Raw genomic sequence first — 19395 nt, 5'->3', positions numbered from 1 at the left:
AATATGTTGAATGCAGGCCTGTATATAACAAAGTGCATCAACAAAGGAAATAATTTTTTTTTTTTAATTCTAAATTTCTATCTAATTTTCCTCATTTATAAAAATAAGAGAAAATCAATTTTACCGAATCTGAAATCTTTATTCTGAAGAATCTGTGCATTATAATGTAATAATACAGAGCATATGCTGCTCAATTATAATTACTAATGAATGACAAAACGATTTTACCGGGATGTCTGATAATTATAACACTGAACCTTTGAAGGTGAATCTTCCAAGTTTTATTTTTACAGCTGGGAGATAAAAAACTCAACAAGTAATCAGTGATTAATAATCTGACAACGAGAACACACAGATCTGCTGGGTTTTCTCCACTAACTTTTATTAAAACTCTGCTTAAAGCAACACATTTTACAAGCAGGACTTAGCAGTTTGTTTCTATTCTGACCACACATCAGTGATGTGATCCACAACCTCATTTACAGGAACCACGTCTTGGATCTGCTTTCAAACTGAACTAAAATGTTTATTGGTCCGTGCAGCGTGTTTCACGTCACCAACTTCGTGTTAACGTTCAACATCAAAATATGTCATCATATCATTGCAGAGGAAACCGAAAACGAGAAGAACAAACTTACAGTACGTTAACATCAGGAGGAGAAATGAAGAGAGATATTATCTGTGAAAACAAGAGAAACACAGCACTGTGATCTTTAAAGGAACAGTTTCACATATTTTTTTTACTTTCCTGGACAAACCTGGTATCAGCTTCATGTCTGTGGGTTATTTTATAGTTTTATAGTCAACAAGATTTTCCCCAGAAAAAGAAAAACACAACAATATTTCCATACTTCATCCAAGCATCATCTGTCTCGCTCAGTACACACTACATGACAAGTACGTGGAGAGCCAGGCAGCCTGAAGTTTTTCATTAGAATTTCCCTACATTGAAACTTTGTGATCTTAAAGGCCAACTCAACAAAGCGTAGGTAATTTAAGGTTAGAAACTTCACAACTCACACAAAATGAGAAGTGAAGATACATCTCAATAAATATCCAATTTGTGATAACTAGTACCTGGTCCTCAGATCTTCTACCACTGTTGATACATCAATTCTTAGGTTTGATACCTTCAGAGGACTTGGTGATGAGACTGAGAAGGTAAAACAGCAGCAGCCTGAACCAGGACCCATGTCCATAGCAGATCCACAAAGATAAAACCTATATCCATTAGAAACATCAGATTCTGGAGAAGACGGAATAAGAAGGTTTGACTTGATGTCAACAGATAAAGGTCAGTATTTCAAGTCTTAATCCGGCAGAGTGAATGGGTTTGAATTACTGATCTAAGACTGAAGTCTACAGAAACCCAAATAAAGCTTCTACTCAAAATTAAAATCATACTCAAAGTCCAGGGAGGTCATGTCAGAGGGGAGGCCCAGGGTTTCAGGAGTGACCTCCACCTGATGCTCTTCCTCGCAGGGTCCCCCCACCTCTGGCTGTAACCCAGATCTGGGATCTGATGTGTCTAGGCCTTTGGGATCCGAAACTGCTGAGTCAGAGTGTCCTGAAGCAAGCTCAGGTTCTGGCTCTGGCTGGCTCTGTTGCTGCCGACGCCTGGTCTGGTATCTGGTTTGTCGGACAGGGCAGGGGGCAGGAGGAGTTTTCTTTGCTGGAGTTGTCTTGCCTCTGGTTTTAGGGCCTGGTTTGGGTTGTGGTTCTGGAGCTGTTTCAGGATAATGCTCTAGTTGAGAATGTGGCTGGGTGTCCTGGCTTGGTTGCGGTTCACACTGTAACACTTCTGGGATTTGAGAACTATTCTGGGACTGAGTATGACATTTTGGTTCTTCCTCTGCAGGCCTGGTCTGTGAGGTAATATGTGATTCTGTTTTAGGTGTCAAGGACTGGTTTTGCGGTTCACCATGAGCTGGAGGTGTCAGTTTTGGTTGGGTTGTGTGTAAAGTAGTTTTGGATGGAGCAATCACAGGTGCTGAGGCTTGGGTAGGTTGCAAGGACCAAACTGATGTAATCTGAATGCCAGATTTGGGATTGGATTGGGGACTTGGTGATGGGGTATTTTTGGAGTCTGGCTGTGGAGATATATGGACAGTAGCTGGAGATTGGGTCTGGATTTGAATACTGGGTGGGGATTGGTTAGTGGATGGTTTACGGACCTCAGCTGGAGGTGGGGCCTGGATTTGCGCACTTGGTGGGGAAACGTTTGAATCTAGTGGTGGAGATGTATGGTCTTCATTTAAAAGTTTGGACTGAGATTGTTTTTTTTGTGCTGACTTGCTGGAGTCTGGTTGTGGAGATATATGGACCTGAGTTGGGTGTCTGCACTGGTTTTGGGTACTTGGGAGAGAATTTGTAGAGTCTGGTTTATGACCCTCAGATGGGGGTTGGAATTGGGAATTAGATGTGGAACTGTTCAAGTTTGGTTGTGGAGAAGTATGAAGTTCAATTGAAATTTGGGACTGCCCTTGGGGTTGGGGCTGACGTTGTGGTTTTGGTGGTTGTGGGGTTGGAGGTGGACTTTTTTTTGCACTACTCCCGTTACCTCTGGAATTTGCTGCTGGTTTGGTGATGGAGGGGGGACCTGGCTGACTTATGCTACTGTAGAAGATGCCAAATAAATCCTGGGCTTTTGCTGCAGCCAGGTTACTCTTCAGTTTCTCAGATTTCTGACTTCCATCACCCATGTTCATGAATGGTGGAGGCTTGACAAATACTGTGCGAGTCTGCTCACTCTCTGGAACGCCGGGAGCTGCCACATCAGAGACAATCTTTACCAGTGTTGATTGTGTTGATTTAACATCAGATGGAGCAGGCTTTCTCTCAACTGGGTCAGGTTTAGAAACCAGTGGGGCTGGATTGATCTCAGCCAGTCCAGACTTTGTCTCAAGTTTAAAAACTGGTGGCACAGGTTTAACCTGAACTGGGGCAGGTCCAGTGACCAGTGAAGGAGATTTGGCCTCATAAAACTCTGGCTTTGATGCAGCTGGAGTCTCCAATGGTCCATCTGGTGGTACAGGTTTAGTTTCCAACAGTGCTTTCTGAGCATTTAGAGCCTTTGTGAGAGGATCAGGGAATAGTGGATCATCTTTTGGAGGAGGGTCTAGTAGACCAGTGTTTTGGGGTCTGATTGAGAGAAAGGTATTCAAAGATGCAGGTTTACCCGTCATGGTTGTTCTTCGCAGTACTACAGCAGGTGCTGGGAGATTTGGTCGGATCCTTCCCCTGTTGGCGCTACTGGACACCCAGGGAGGAGGCAAGGTGTTCTGTCCTGCCAGCTTCTCAGCGATTTCCTTGGCAACAGCCATCGACTTTGCAAAAGAATCCTCTACTGAGACCGGCTCTTGCTGGCTTGCAGCTGCTTCGTCATCCTTAATGAACTCGGCTGCCACCTTTTCTGCCTCCTTTGCCAGCAAATTCTCCTTCTTCTTCCACATGAACTTTCCGAATGAAGTGGTCGTAGTCACAGGTGCTGGTTTGCCAGCTTCCAGGCTTTGTTTCCGGAGTTTGGCCCTCATAGCTGGACTGGGTCCACAGATAATTTTGGACGGGTCATAGGGCTTTGGCGGTGGTTCAGGTTTGCCGACTTCTGGTTTCCCTGGCTCAGTAGTATTAAAAGTTTCCTTCTCAGTCTTTGATTTAACCTCATTTTGATCTCTGTCATATTTGGATCTGGAATCTGAATATTTACTGTATTTATATCTGTCCTCGTCGTCTCTCGGGCCACATTTGGCACGGTCGTCGTATCTTTCATGGTAATCCCTACGATACCGGTACCGATGTTCTTCGTCTCTGCTGTATCTGTCATCCTCGTCTCTTCTGCTATATTTGCCCCTCTCCTCTTCATCTCTGCTGTATCTGTATTTATCATCCTTCTTGCTGTATTTATACTTGTCATCCTCATCTTTCTTGCTGTAATGAGGCCTCTCCTCTTCCTGACCTTTCACAATCTTAAAAGGTTCCTCTTTTTTGCCAGGTTTTAGCTTTTCTTCCTCTTCCACCTTTTTAACCTCAGATTCCTCCATCTGAGCAGAAGCATCTGCTTCCTTCTTTTTCTCCTTGTCCTTTTTCTCCTTTTTGTGTTTGTTCTTTTCCTCCTTGTCCTTGCTGCCTTTTTCGTCGTCCTCATGTTTGCGTTTCTTTCCACTTGCCTCTAAGGCCAGTCCTGCCTGGCGGTCCAGATTCCTCCTCTGTTCATATAGCGGATTCTCATATATTTGTTTCTGGTGGAATGGCGTCAACACACAAAGACACAATGAAGATTTGATTATCAACATACAAAAATGTTTTATGTCTAAATCTGCACAAATCATATAAATAGTGATAATGTGAAGGGAACCTGACAATTAGCTCAGTACAGAATTTACTATTAGCTACAGAGATTTGCTCCAAGTTCTGGATCATATGACACTGCGAAAGTTTTTACAGAAAAATCGCAGAAACAAACTCCAGTTTGTAGGTCAGTATACTGAAACTGTGTGTTTTAGGTTGTTTAATGAATGTCATTAAAGCTCTGTCTAAAGGAACAGGAACAGGTTTCAGGAACTTGAAAACGCTGAGTGAGAGTGGCAGACCTTAAAAGATCTTAAACTAAGGATGTACAGCAGGTAGAAAGAACATGGAGATTAGCATAACATCAGATGAAGTAAACATGTGACTTGAACTAAGCTCATTACTGCCTGAGCAATAAAATATTAGTGAGTAACCGTAACAATTGTTTCCCCCTAAGCTTTGTCTGCACCCTCACATCCACTGCTACTATGTGTGAACTCCAGTGAGCTTGGCGGCTGCAGGTAATAAAGCTAAGTGCTTATAGGTGATAGCTGATGGAAGCTTTAGATGGAACATGTGTCACTGTTATTCTTACAATTCTTGTAATATCCAATAACAAGTTTCATGATCTTATGTCAAATCATTAACCTGAATTCTGTATTATCACCATTTGTCAATGCCTGCTTAAACAGTGTCCTAGACCTAGATCTTTGTTTGAGTATGTGTGGTGATCCTTCACTCCCAGAGTTAAATACCTTGTATTTCTCATTGTGAGCATGTGTGGTGACGTGCTCTTCTGCACAGATGGCGTCTCCATAAAACTCTTTACACAGAAGGCAAAAGAATCCCCTGATCGGCACCAGGAACTCAGAACCTGCAGCAAAACACATGAACCACGGTTTAAACGCACATGTGGTCAAAATATAAACTGCCAATCATGTTTACCTGCTGGACGACTCCATTTGCAGAACCTGTCAGGACAGGAGAGGGTTAGAAAGGATCTCAGTATAAAATATTTTCAAAAAATAGATGAAGAGTTCAGTCACTTTATTTCTCAGCAGTAATGATGCAAAAGTGTTGTAACAGCTCAGTGATAACACCGAACGCAGTAGTGTTAGGATTGAACTGATTAAAATGTTACAGCACTTTTCCAGAGATTACTGTGATAAGTGACATTTACAACAGGCCTCATCTGAAGATGATACATAAAGAAAATTAATTGACATAAGAGGTGTGGACAGTGGTGTCTCCTCTGTGGCTTGATGAGAGTCTTTGTCACTTCGTTAGCACTGTTTTCATTAAGAGACAGAGAAACTTCAGCAGAGATCCACACTGAGCTGCACCTGGAAGCAGAAGACGGCTACAAAATTCAGCGGCTCAGCATCACAGGAAGAAAAAGCAGCAATGCCGTGATTTTCCAGAGAAGTAATTGTACAGTATGAGTACCTTTGGCAGGTTTAGTCAGTTTCTCTTCTGAGGGTATGTTCTTGATGATTTTGGTGGCAGTGGAAGCCCAGGGTCGGTTGTACAGGTCAAGAGTCTGTGGAAAGAAAAATTCAATTAAATGTAAAGGAGCAAAAATATGAAGGAGTGTACAGGTGTGAACAAAAAACTTCTACCAACACAAAAATGTGTTGACGGAAATTTCTACAAATCAAATTTAAAAGAAATGAAAAATCACCTTTTTCTTCTAAGCGTCTTTTCAGTTGACAAAGATATTTTTTAAAATACTGTAAAATGTCCAAGTAGATTATAATGAACAAACCTTACGATGTGTTTTGCTGTGCAAGTGCGTGAAAAAATCAAACATGGAACCAGAGGTGACGTTACAGTTTCGGCACCAATGGTTTCCAGCGTCATAGTATTCAAATGGTTCTGGGATTGGGTTGGGAAGAGGAGCAGGGGAGGGGACTGGCGTCTTGTCAGTTGACGCTCTCGAGGATGACGGTGCTGCTGAGCTCTCCTAAAAAACAAAAGATGGAGGAGAGTCAACATGGCATGCAGAAGGTTACAAAGTCTCACAAAAACATTTGGAGAAGACCCAGTTTAAACTTTAAAACTCAACTTCACAAAATGTAAAAATCAAGAAGTTTCTTACCTTCAGCGAGTTCCAGCTTTGAAGTCGTTAGTCAATGTGTATTGTACGAGAATCCGAGTGTCGCTTTGATATCGTTAATATTACTAATGTTTATGCTCACAGTGTGAACAAACTCACATTCTTCTTAGTCTTAGAACAAGAGCATGTGATCCCTTCCATTCTTTACAGGCTATTAGTGTGAGTAGAAGTAACAGAATGAATTACTACTATTGTACTAATGAAATGTACCAATAGAGCCTTTAACTGTTTATCTAGGCTGTTAGTTCTCAGCCCGATTTAAAAAAGGAGAACTGACAATGTAGGTTGCTCATTTACTACAAGTTTCCACACACAGGCCTCTTAGTATCTACGCGACTGTGCGATCCCGTGCCCTCTTTTAGCTGAAGCTGAGCTTTCACGGCATCATAATGGCACAAATGGCAAACGAAAAGTCGACATCAAGCATCAAGTTCAGATCAAATAATAAACGCATCATAAAAGCAGCTGACAGAGGATAGTTCTGGCTGTAGAAACAAACATTATTACAGGTCAGTTAATGTCCAGTTTATTAAAACTATCTGATTTATCAGCTAATCTCCTGCAGCCAATAATGCATCAGGTGTCAAATTTTGCATTTAAACTGGTCTCATCATAAATCATATCCAACACCTGAACAAGTTACCCCTTCATTTCAAAACCATCAGTACATTTACAAATAATTTCTTTTCTGTTTATAGATTTTATTTAATATTAACATTAATATTAAGTTTTGAAAATGACTAAATGAAGTAATGATCGCTAGCTATGACTCAATACAGTAACTCAGTAACTGTTCTCCGTGTTACCTCCTCTGCAGGTGTTTGTACCTTTAGGGTGGAGCCACTGGACCTCTGCTGGCTTTCAGGGCTCAACTCTGGCTCCCTTTTCTTCTTCTCCGGTGGTGGATGAAATTCTTCCTCCCGTTCCTCTGCCTGTTTGCTGGTCCTGCGAGGCCGGTCGGATGGGCTCAGGCCAAGGATGAGTGCCACCTTTTCGATCTCACTGCGTTTCTTCTCGGCAGCCTCATGCTCCTTACGGAGGTTGGAGATTTGAGACATGACCTCTTCCTGCAGGTGGCTGATCTCCTGCAGCAGAGGGTCTTTGTGGCCATCCTTCTCCCTTCGCTTCTTCCTCAGGAGCTCACCTGAAAACAGAACTACAGTCTCAGCTCAAGCTTGTGCTAAATGCAGATCCTGCTAATTAAATTGGAACAAAGCCTTCAGCATAACAACACCAGGGAGGTGTAGGGGGGCATGAGGACCATCACTGACTACAAGTCCAGATTTCAGGCTGAGCCTCAGAGCCCCCTGCAGTTAACTACTTGCTCCTCAATTCCTCCCCCACAAGACTCAACCACCACCCACATGATCGCAGCAGATCAGGTGAGGAGAGACCTGAACAGGCTTCACCCCACAAAGGCTGCAGGTCCAGATGGAGTCAGCTGAGGAGCACAGGCTTTCAGCACCTCGGGCTATGTGCTGTTCTCCAGCAAATTTTCAACCTCAGCCTGTATCTGGAGAGAGTTCCTCTTGGGTGGAAAATGTTGTGCCTGGTTCCTTTGAATAAGACGCCACCTCTCAGAGTCCTCAATGACTACAGACCAGTGGCTCTGACCTCACATTTTATAAAATCCTTTGAGAGGCTGATCCTGGAGTCCCTCCGACCTCTGGTCAAACTCTCACTTGACCCCCTCTAGTTTGCCTGTCAACCCCAAGTTGGAGCAGATGACGCCAACATACATCTGCTCCATCTCATCTACACCCACCTGGATAAGCCTGGGGACTTATTGAGGATCATGTTTTTTGATTTCTCCAGTGCATTCAACACCATCCGGCCTGCACTGCTGGGAGAGAAATGAAAAAACATGCAGGTTAACATCCCCTGATCTCCTGGATCATGGACTACCTCACTAACCGCCAGCAGTACGGGCTTGAGGATGGACTTGGGAAACCTGGAAGTCCTGTCATCCCTCTCTTTATACAGGGGGAGGAGGTGGAGATCGTATAGAGTACAAATTCCTGGGAGTGTACTTGGACAACAAACTGGACTAGACTAAGAACTCAGCAGCATTGTCCAAAAAGGCTCAGAGCCGGATGTACTTTCTTAGGAGACTCAGGTGCTTTAACGTCTGCAGTACCATGATAAGATAAGATAAGAAAACCTTTATTAGTCCCACAATGGGGAAATTGCATTTTTACAACAGCTTAAACACTAGAGTGTCAGAAAGATAGTCTGACCAAAGGAGACGAAAGACTTAACTGGCACAGTCCCAGATGAATAAACTACAAAACCTGATATTACAAACAGTACAGTAATAAATAAAATATATACATGTAAGTACAGTATATGTAGTAATGTGAGTATGTACAGTATACTGAAAAAATATATGTATGTACAGACTATATACACATGCCAGCAGTTGGGTAAACCTAAAAAATGTTTTAAAAGTAGAAAAAAAGTAGAAAAAGAAGAAGAAACAAAAAGAGCTGTCGTAGCCAGCTGGCTATGAGTCTGTGGCTCCAGTGTCATCTTCTATGCTGTGGTCTGCTGGGGCCGCAACATGAAGGTGGAGACACTAACAGGCTGAACAAACTGATCAGGAGGGCTGGCTGTGTTCTGGGGTTGGAGATGGACCCTCTACTTCTGTCCAGCTGCTGGACAGAGCAGCACGTTTAGCCAAAGACTGATCAACAGCAAGTTCTCCACAGAGAACTACAGGAGATCCTTTCTACCTGAGACCATCAAACTGTTCAACTCCTCCCCTCTCTGTAAGGGGTGCGGGAACTGACAATTTCTGTCATATAATTGCTGTCATTCCACCCTGGACTACAATTAATGACCCACTTTCATTAATCTCACATATTTTGTATATTTATTGAGGTTTCTGTATTTATGTTTGTGTGTATATGGTCTGGTTGTGGTTTCCTTTCTTTCTATCTGTCTGTGTTGAGAACAACTCTAACAATTGTCAATGCGCTGATTAGTGTAGTGGTAAGATCACTGCCTTCCAGTTGGGAGACTGGGGTTCAAATCCCAGCTGTGGCCTACCTCCAGTAGGGGTTCTTAGGCAAGACCTCCTAACGCTCACCCTGCCTACCCTTGTAAGTCACTTTGGATAAAAGCATCTGCTAAAGGACTAAATGTAACGAGGCAAAAATAATTTCTCTCTGGGATTAATAAAGTCAGTAGTTAGTTAGTAGATCTGCTCTTGTATTCCTCACAGTCAAGAAATTATTGCCATTGCTCTTTTATGGTAATGGTTTTCATTTATTAGTAGAAACACAGAAAAATTATCAAATGTTAAAAAAGAGCTCCTGAAAATAGCTGGTGTGAATAGCTTATGTCCATAGTACTTAGAGCTTCCAAAGTATAGTACTTCCATATGTACATTATGTCGACAATAGTACTTATATTCTGTAGACCAAGGATATTCAACTAAAATTTATCAACCCACTTTATCAACTTTCTCCTCTCTGTCGTCTCTCTCTCTCCTCTCTGTCGTCTCTCTCTCTCTCCTCTCTGTCGTCTCTCTCTCTCCTCTCTGTCGTCTGTCTCTCTCCTCTCTGTCGTCTCTCTCTCTCCTCTCTGTCGTCTGTATCTCTCCTCTCTGTCGTCTCTCTCTCTCCTCTCTGTCGTCTCTCTCTCTCCTCTCTGTCGTCTGTCTCTCTCCTCTCTGTCGTCTCTCTCTCCTCTGTCGTCTCTCTCTCTCCTCTGTCGTCTCTCTCTCTCCTCTCTGTCGTCTCTCTCTCTCCTCTCTGTCGTCTCTCTCTCTCTCCTCTCTGTCGTCTGTCTCTCTCCTCTCTGTCGTCTGTCTCTCTCTCCTCTCTGTCGTCTGTCTCTCTCCTCTCTGTCGTCTGTCTCTCTCTCCTCTCTGTTGTTTGTATCTCTCTCCCTCTCTGTCGTCTGTCTCTCTCTCCCTCTCTGTCGTCTGTCTCTCTCTCCTCTCTGTCGTCTGTCTCTCTCCTCTCTGTCGTCTGTCTCTCTCCTCTCTGTCGTCTGTCTCTCTCCTCTCTGTCGTCTGTCTCTCTCTCCCTCTCTGTCGTCTGTCTCTCTCTCCTCTCTGTCGTCTGTCTCTCTCCTCTCTGTCGTCTGTCTCTCTCCTCTCTGTCGTCTGTCTCTCTCCTCTCTGTCGTCTGTCTCTCTCCTCTCTGTCGTCTGTCTCTCTCCTCTCTGTCGTCTGTCTCTCTCCTCTCTGTCGTTTGTATCTCTCTCCTCTCTGTCGTCTGTCTCTCTCCTCTCTGTCGTTTGTATCTCTCTCCTCTCTGTTGCCTGTATCTCTCCTCTCTGTCATCTGAACTTTCTCTCATCTACTGTTGAGTCGCTAAATTTACCGCCTGTGATCCAAAGAATCGATTGGCTAAGTGAAGTCACGTGGGATGGCTTAACTCGCATTCAATTGGCCAATGCGTTCTCGCGTCCTCTAAATAACTACCGTAAAGATCGCAATAGCTGCGCCGTTTAAAATTAAGGTGTCCCGCTAGATTTGGAATCAAAACATTTGGTTTGGTCTGTAGCCCCGGGTCCTTATGGGACAGCTTCTGGGTCCGGATCCGGACCGCAGTCCGCCTTGTTAGTGACCCCTGCTGTAGACAGTGTACGTTCTGCCCTTGACTGCTTATTGCACTTCAGGTTGGATGCCAAATTGCCTTTCGTTGCCTTTTAATGACAAAGCCTAACGTAATCTAATCTAACTCACCTTGTTGCTTCCTGAGTCTCTCGAGCTCCTTCATCAGATACTCCTTCTTCTTCATCCTGATGTCTCTCTCCTGCTTCAGCTTCTCTCTCTCCTCTAGAACCTGAACACACAAAAATAGAAACCATGATTTATAAGTCACCTTTAAACTGCAACCAGGGCCTGAATCTGTTTGTGACCAACCTTTTGTTTCTGGCTCTCATTGTTCTGCTCCTCCGACACTCTTTGCTCATGGCTGCTGAGTTTCAAGCTTCCCTTCTCCACATCCTGAACCAAACTTTTCAACGAAGCTGAGGACAGAAATATGACCATTACTGTTAGACCACCGCAAATCAGCACAAATAAACATCGAAGAATAATTCCGCAGAATCAGACAGTGACACAATCACTTCTGTCTTTTCGTTCGTTTTGAAGTCACAACTGATTAAAATTGTCCCTCGTTTAATTTCAGTCCACAAGAACAAATAGTATGAGTTTGGCAATCAGACAGACAACTACATCTTCAGTCGATGACATGCCCAGCAGACAGTCGGTGAGCGTCTGTCGTAACAAGTTCTGTCTTGTTTGTCCTACATCATCTTCTGTGTTCTCTTTTTAGATGACAAACGCAGTCTACTGCCACCTGCTGGTACAGATACTTATTTCCACTCCCGCTAACAAAAACAACTAAATACTGTAAATATACACTGTACTACTACATACTGTAAAACCACAGCAATTAAAAAATTAAACCAGAAGTCAAACTTCTCAACAATATGAACATGAACAACAGCTAAAACACAAATGAGGCTCAAAACTCTGTCAGAGCTTTTTTGTCCACACCTGCTCAGGTTCATGTTGTTTCCAATAGTCTAAAGGTTATAAAATGTGGAATGTTCCTTTAATGAACACACTGACCTTTGACCCCTAGCTCAGGGGCTATCTTGTTGTAGGACTGTTTGTATGGCAGCGTGGGAGGGAACTCCTCAGGACCAACCCGGGGGGGCAGGTTCATGCTGGGCGGCGGGTACATGGGGGGCCACTGCTGGTGCATGTAGGGCAGGTAGTTTCCATACTGATTGTAACCCGGTGGGGGGTAGTTAGGGGGCAAGATGCTGGGGACCTGTGAGGGGGGGTAGGTGGGTATAGGCACCCCTTGGGAAGGGGTGAGGGTGCTGGGGTCTGGGGTTTGTGGCAGCAGTGCTGCCTCACTGCGGTCTGTCTTCATCTCTTTCACGTCTCTCTCTTTGTGGGATCTGGGTGGGGCCGACTTCCTGGGGCCATCGTCGCTGCTCCAGCTGCCCCCCCGTCCATGGCTGCGGCTCCTGCTGCTGATACTGCTGCTGGAGCTGGAGCTGCGTCTCCTGCGGCCCCGGCAGCTGCCGTTGGAGCTGCCAGACGAGTACCGTCTGCGGCGCGATGGCGTCTTTGGGGGTGGTTTGTTTCCATGGAGACGCTCTTTGGTCCTGGCGGCCATCTTGCTGATCTCAACCACACCCAGGTCCAGCCCAATGGTTTTCAGCAGATCCTGGATCTTTTCGTATTCCTCCAACGCCTGACGCTCGCTCTCTTCCAGCGGCTCAGTCCCTGGGGGGTAAGCTGGGTTCGACACTTGTACTGTGATATTTTGACCTGCAGAGATGGTGGGCCGGCTCTCATACTGCATGTCCACCTCCCCCCTGTTGGGAGGTGCCTGAAGGTGTGGGGCAGTTCCTCGTGGTAAGCCATATGTCTGGCTGACGACAGGGTTCGGGGGAGGGTAGTCTCCATATAGCGTATCCTCTGTTACGTCTGAATACAGATCAAGCCCATGGTTTCGGACCGGCTCTGCCACTGGTGGAGGCTTTGATTCTTCTGAGTCTCCGTACAGGTACCTCTCTTCATCGTCAATGTCATCTACAGTCTTAATTGAAGCCTTGGACCCTGTGCCCCCCAGCAGGTTCAGAATCTCTTTGATCTCACTGTTGAGACCTGGACGATGAGCCATCTGCGGGTCGGACTGCAGCTCTGACAGCACGGCAGCCACCATGTCAGGCTCCATGCCTTTCACCGCCTGAAGCAGCTGGTCGGCCACACGAGAAATGTTGGAGCCCTCCAGACCGCTGGGAGAGTCCAGGTTCTAAAACACACAAGAAATACTGAGCAGAGTGATACCTCTGTACTGCAGTACAGTACATCAGTCCGATGGTTTCAGATACACAACTCTGACCTTGATAATGTCAACAGTTTGGGATGTCAACCTGTTTTCTAGCAATTTTTCTAAGTGCTTTTATTCACAACTACTCACATTTTGCAAACATTTTTGGCGACTAATTCTTCTGTCCAGGTGCACCAGTGTGACATGGAAATAAAAACAAACATTTTGGTCCAGGTCCAGTTTTGCTAATGTGACCCTGCAAATCTTGGGACCAGACCCCCACTTATTCCCATACCCACAGTCTGTGCTTACTTGAGTTAAACACGTTCCACACAGCATAAGCAGCAGCTGTGATTGCAGCAACATTAAAAAGTTTCCATGCTGATCTCAGTGTAATCTGCCACTTTAAAACGTCCCCAGGCTGTAGCTGTGTGATGGTAGGGTCTCAGTCCGACATACAAAACACAGCTGCCATTAAAAATGTCAAGATTTCACTTTGGGCTCAGTTTAAGGAGATTAGTGATTGGTCTCAAAAATTCAATATAGCCTCCACTGTGTTGACATTTATAAATGTATTATTTGTTTGTGTTTTAAAAAGCAACATTTAGCTTATTACTTTTTACTTGAGGTACAGCTTTGTGAGTTTCTCCTTGAAAATAAACTCACTTACAATCATTGTAAATTATTTATGAATTACTGAAACATTTACCAGAGATAAGTCAGATTATTCGTTGTGTTTCATTGTGTGTGATTTAAATTGCATATTATGGATTTCCTGGCCATTTGTTATCAGACAACATGTAACATCTGAGATTACATTTATTTATAACAAATATATAACTGTTTTCAAATAAAAGTTGTTGTGAGACGTCCTACCCTGACAGACGGCGAGTCCTCGGAGCCGTTGCGTTTCTTCAGGATGGATTTTGTCGGCAGACTCAGCATCTCCTCCAGTTCCTTCCGGCGTCGAGCCATCTGCAGCTCTTTAAACTCTTTCTTAGATTTATTGGCACTGTTGCTGCGGCTGCTTGAGCTGCTGCTTACGCTGCAGCTGCGACTCCGACTCTGGCTTCGACTGTGACTTCTGTGCCGACTCTTACTGCGGGCGTGATTCGCTGCTTTGCTGTAGCTCCGTCCTCTGCTACGTCCCCTGGATCGAGATCTGGACTGGGATCTAGATCTGCTGTGATGGCGACTCTTGCTGCGGCCCCGACTTTTGGCCCGACTCCGGTCTGGACTGCGGCTCTTGCTGCGGCCCCGACTCTGGTCTGGACTGCGGCTCTTGCTCCTCACGCGGCTTTTGCTCCGGCCCCGACTTTTGGCCCGGCCCCGGTCTGGACTCCGGCTATGACTGCGAGGTCGGCTCTTGCTCCGGCCCAGACTCTTTGCACGGCTGCGGTCCGGAGTCCGGCCCCGCTCATACTCAGGTCGTAGATGGTAGTCTCTGTACAGAAAGACCGGCTTTAGTGGACTTGGATACCTCTTACAGCGTATATGAATCAGGATGCTGCACAGCCTAGATTACTGTCTATCACACACCTCCACAGGGACCTTGTTCATCATTACAAGACTTAACTCAACTCAATAATCTGCCCTCCATACCTTGCAGACCTTCGCCGTCCCTTCACGTTATTTGTAATCTCCACAAACACTGTTACTACTGGCACTGGTACTCGTACTGGTCTTAGACTCAGCACCAAGACTCTGGACTGCCGTTATGAGAAATTGTGATTTGATTGTTAACCTGCTGTGATCTTTAACAACCTTTCAGGTAGAACAACCTTTTATTTTATCCAGCAGACCAGCACTAATGTACAGTATATTATAATTATATTGGTCAGTTTGTTAACATCTATTGTATAAAACTTATACTTCAGATGGTTTAGCTTCATATATAATTTAGTTTTTAGCTATATATATTCTTATCTACGTCACAGTTTCTGTCACGGTTCTGCTTTGACACTAGAATTTAACTTTTATCGTTTATATTTATATTTCAACATTAATCGTAAAATTAAGCTTATGTTAGCCTGTTGTTGAAAACATAAAGTCTCAGCTTTAAAACCTAAAAACACTAAATGTTTATCAATAAACATGAACAAGGGTGAAAATTATCTTCAAACTTTATACAAGCTGCTGTTTTCTCCCTCCGTCCCGAGTTTTACAGGTAGCTTATTCCTGTTTACCGGTCATGATGGCGCGAGGAAGGGGCGAGGCCAGGTGGTCCGGTCAGCTCGTTGCCCACAGTGATGACCAGGTTGTGGTCAAGTGGAATCGGCCCACGTGATGGTGGAGAGCTCTGCAGAAAATATCATCATAAAAACGTTAAAACTGAAACAAGTCAGATTTTAACGTTACTACTCCAACTTTCATTGGGTTTCTGGTGTTCATGAAAGCTCAGCACTCTGTGTTTCTGTGTCTCTTTGTGGCTGTTCTGTGTTTCTTTGCGGCTGTTCTGCGTCTCTTTGCGGCTGTTCTGCGTCTCTTTGCGGCTGTATTGTCTCGTTGCGTCTCTTCTGTCTCTTTGCGGTTCTTCTGTCTCTTTGTGGCTCTTCTGCGTCTCTTTGCGGCTGTATTGTCTCTTTGTGGCTCTTCTGCGTCTCTTCTGTCTCTTTGCGGTTCTTCTGTCTCTTTGCGGTTCTTCTGTCTCTTTGCGGTTCTTCTGTCTCGTTGCGGTTCTTCTGTCTCGTTGCGGTTCTTCTGTCTCGTTGCGGCTCTTCTGTCTCTTTGCGGCTGTTCGGCGTCTCTTTGCGGTTCTTCTGTCTCTTTGTGGCTCTTCCGCGTCTCTTTGCGGCTGTATTGTCTCTTTGTGGCTCTTCTGCGTCTCTTCTGTCTCTTTGCGTCTCTTCTGTCTCTTTGCGGTTCTTCTGTCTCTTTGCGGCTCTTCTGTCTCTTTGCGGCTCTTCCGCGTCTCTTTGCGGCTGTATTGTCTCTTTGTGGCTCTTCTGCGGTTCTTCTGTCTCTTTGCGGTTCTTCTGTCTCTTTGTGGCTCTTCCGCGTCTCTTTGCGGCTGTATTGTCTCTTTGTGGCTCTTCTGCGGTTCTTCTGTCTCTTTGCGGTTCTTCTGTCTCTTTGTGGCTCTTCCGCGTCTCTTTGCGGCTGTATTGTCTCTTTGTGGCTCTTCTGCGTCTCTTCTGTCTCTTTGCGGTTCTTCTGTCTCTTTGCGGCTCTTCCGCGTCTCTTTGCGGTTCTTCTGTCTCTTTGCGTCTCTTCTGTCTCTTTGCGGCTCTTCCGCGTCTCTTTGCGGTTCTTCTGTCTCTTTGCGGCTCTTCCGCGTCTCTTTGCGGTTCTTCTGTCTCTTTGCGGCTCTTCCGCGTCTCTTTGCGGTTCTTCTGTCTCGTTGCGGCTGTATTGTCTCTTTGTGGCTCTTCTGCGGTTCTTCTGTCTCTTTGCGGTTCTTCTGTCTCGTTGCGGCTGTATTGTCTCTTTGTGGCTCTTCTGCGGTTCTTCTGTCTCTTTGCGGTTCTTCTGTCTCGTTGCGGCTGTATTGTCTCTTTGTGGCTCTTCTGCGGTTCTTCTGTCTCTTTGCGGTTCTTCTGTCTCTTTGTGGCTCTTCCGCGTCTCTTTGCGGCTGTATTGTCTCTTTGTGGCTCTTCTGCGTCTCTTCTGTCTCTTTGCGGTTCTTCTGTCTCTTTGCGGCTCTTCCGCGTCTCTTTGCGGTTCTTCTGTCTCTTTGCGGCTCTTCCGCGTCTCTAATTCAGTCTAGATTTCTCGTTTACTGAAACGAACAAACCAGCCTAATAACATATCTAAATTACATTACTAGACATCACTTTAGACAGAAAAACTCAAAGAAACACACTGTTGTAGCGGAACATTGCTAATGTCGTTTTACTTTAAATTAAGTAAAAGTAGTAAAATGAGCCGGTTCAGGTTCTGTTCCCCATCAGAAACACCACCATGTTAAATGGAGTTTTTTTAATGCGAGTTTTGTAGACAGGTCGGAATGAACTACAGTTTATTGTGTGACATTAATGGATCTCTAATGAGCTCGGTTCAGTGCAGCCCAGTCTGTTCGGCACCCACCTCTCTCGGCGGACCACCGGACCAGTGCTCTCCGCCTCGCAGACTTCCTGACCCGGGAGAAGGATACCTCCGGCGCGGCGGGGAGCGCCGGTGTGAGTCCGTGTGACTGTGGTCGTGGTATCCGGCATGGTAGGGCGGCTGCGGCTTGGGTCGGTTCCTGTCGTCTCTATAACCCGGTGCCGGGTAAGGCCTGGGAGGCGGAGGACCTCGGCCTTGGAAAGGCGGCGGGTAGCCTCCTCTCGGCGGAGGCCGACCACGGTACATCTCCTCCCGCAGGGATTTTGTGGCTTCCCACGGTCAACTAGCTGATTTCTCCAGCGTTTATTTGATACAAAACGGAGACGTGCTGACACTTAGTTGTGTAGGAATCTTCTATTAAGAGATTTGTTTTTTTAAAAACTCGATTTCCAGCGCGCCATGGGTCCGTGTACACAGCTGCAGGAGCTGCTGCTGCTTCTTCTTCTTCTAAATGAACCGAGGAGAAGCAGCTGCTGCTGCCGCCTGCAGGACGAACACGGTAACAACACGTTCCACTGGAGGGTCACAGGGGTCAAGGGCCCTGAGGAAGTGACCTTCAGCCAAATACAGGGACAGAACCCCCACAGAAATAGACAGATTTAACTAAACACAAAGTAGACAGAGGTACAGCACAAAGATGTCCAAAGGTCTGCAGCACACATCATTTTAGTTTTTAAATTCTCTTCAATTCTACAATAAAAGCTGGTTTTAGATCAAACCAGATAGAGCTGCTTCTAAACACATCCTGCAATGAGATGAGGTTTAAAATTATCTACAGTTATTGCATGATTAGGTCCAGAGGTTTGTGTTGTTCATTCTCTCTCCATAATACATTTAACGTCAAATAACCACAAGCAGAATTTCTCCATTCTCAGACTTTGGAGTGTATTTTGTTGATGCAAACATATCTGATGACATGTATGACACGTATCAGACAAATTATTATTGAATACCCTCCATTATTTCTGTACATTAATCTGCTTACTATTTGCTTTCCAAAGGTTACATGCTGGAGCTTTCCCTCAGCCTATGGACTGGTAACTCATGACATAAGTATTTGTAGAAATATATCTTTTGACACTAAAGTGAAAATCCCCAGTGGTTTGGACTACTGGACAAACGAGGCACTTCATTAAATAAAACCAATAATGAAAATAAGTGCCTCCACATTTTTGACACAGTTTAAACTAACCCTAACCTAAGTTAACAATATACACTTTTTAGTAGCTGTTACAAAAATGGATTCAGGGTTTTTGAACGGGCCTCAGTCCAGGTGAACATCCTGCATATTCAACACCTGACTAGTGAACGTCACCTGCTGCATTTTCTTATTTAACAGTCAGATACTCATGTACAATCCCTCTTCTCTCACAGTGCACAGTAGAATTTTTGTCCACATACTTCAGTGCACAAAAAGATAGGTTTACGAGGACACAAAAAAGATCAAGTGTCCCTGTAAACATTAAAACTGATTTTCCTGCTACCGCAGTTTCTCTAAACAAGGCTTCAAGCATTAGAGACAGATGACAGAATCCACACTGACACTTTAATATATATTATTAAGTAAAACATTAGTACAAGTATATATTTTAAGTGAAACAACAGAAAATATGGACCCAGTGTTTGACACTGCATTTCTTTAAAGTTCCTCTTGGAGGAAAAAATACATGGTAAACAAAACGTGTACAAATAGTCGAGTTTTTGCACAATTTTCCTGTTCATTGCTTTAAATGAACATTTCACAACTATTGTCAGCAAACTTATTGTGCAAAAAGTCAGAGTTTCACAAACATTTGTCATTAAACACAGAGTGACCAGATACACCGATATTAGATTTGAACAAACTGGATTTAAGTGAAAAAACAGTCTTCAGTCAGCATTGAGTAGTGTTAATAGCAGGACAGATGGAACTATATTACTTCACACTGGTGTTTCCTTCTTTAAAGAGAAATGATGTTTATAACATTCTTCATTTAGCAGCATGTTAACTGTTACACGTCCACACTGCGACATATACACACATCAACAGGAATAATTTGTGAAGACTTCAAGGCACAGGTGTCTTAATGTGGCTTACATCATCTCACATATGTACGGAGGTAACGGGAGAGCGAAAAGAGGGGGGGGCTGGGGGCGGGC

The 19395-nt window shown here is 44.6% G+C and overlaps 1 protein-coding gene across 2 annotated transcripts; it reads right to left on the bottom strand.

Moving 5' to 3' along the window:
- Nucleotides 1-266: 266 nt before the first annotated feature.
- Nucleotides 267-17710, bottom strand: znf318 (zinc finger protein 318). 2 transcript variants are annotated; one of them, XM_026354280.1, is made up of 12 exons: nt 17239-17710; nt 15399-15511; nt 14089-14656; nt 11994-13194; nt 11280-11386; nt 11100-11199; nt 7231-7547; nt 6053-6250; nt 5734-5827; nt 5043-5161; nt 1951-4238; nt 267-1896 (listed from the first exon to the last, which is right to left on the bottom strand). In XM_026354280.1, exons 1-12 carry the CDS (start codon nt 17500-17502, stop codon nt 1383-1385), a joined length of 5883 nt encoding a protein of 1960 aa, XP_026210065.1. In that variant the 5' UTR covers nt 17503-17710; the 3' UTR covers nt 267-1382. The 2 variants fall into 2 exon arrangements, with proteins under 2 accessions (XP_026210065.1, XP_026210064.1); XM_026354279.1 differs by having other exon boundaries at nt 267-4238; nt 17239-17709.
- Between the last annotated feature and the right edge of the window lie 1685 nt (nt 17711-19395).

This window comes from Anabas testudineus, chromosome 15 (assembly GCF_900324465.2).
Source record: "Anabas testudineus chromosome 15, fAnaTes1.2, whole genome shotgun sequence".
NCBI lineage: Eukaryota > Metazoa > Chordata > Actinopteri > Anabantiformes > Anabantidae > Anabas > Anabas testudineus.
The sequence above is the reverse complement of the archived record's forward strand: the minus strand, read 5'-3'. Positions and strand labels throughout refer to the sequence as shown.

What these genes read in the sequence shown, in the direction of transcription:
- znf318 (XM_026354279.1), bottom strand. Translation starts at nt 17,502, where the DNA reads ATGTACCGTGGTCGGCCTCCGCCGAGAGGAGGCTACCCGCCGCCTTTC. An exon ending in AGGACTCGCCGTCTGTCAGG is followed by an intron (nt 13,195 to 14,088) that starts GTAGGACGTCTC and finishes TGTGTGTTTTAG; the next exon opens with AACCTGGACTCTCCCAGCGG. An exon ending in ACAGCAAAACACATCGTAAG is followed by an intron (nt 5,828 to 6,052) that starts GTTTGTTCATTA and finishes TTCTTTCCACAG; the next exon opens with ACTCTTGACCTGTACAACCG.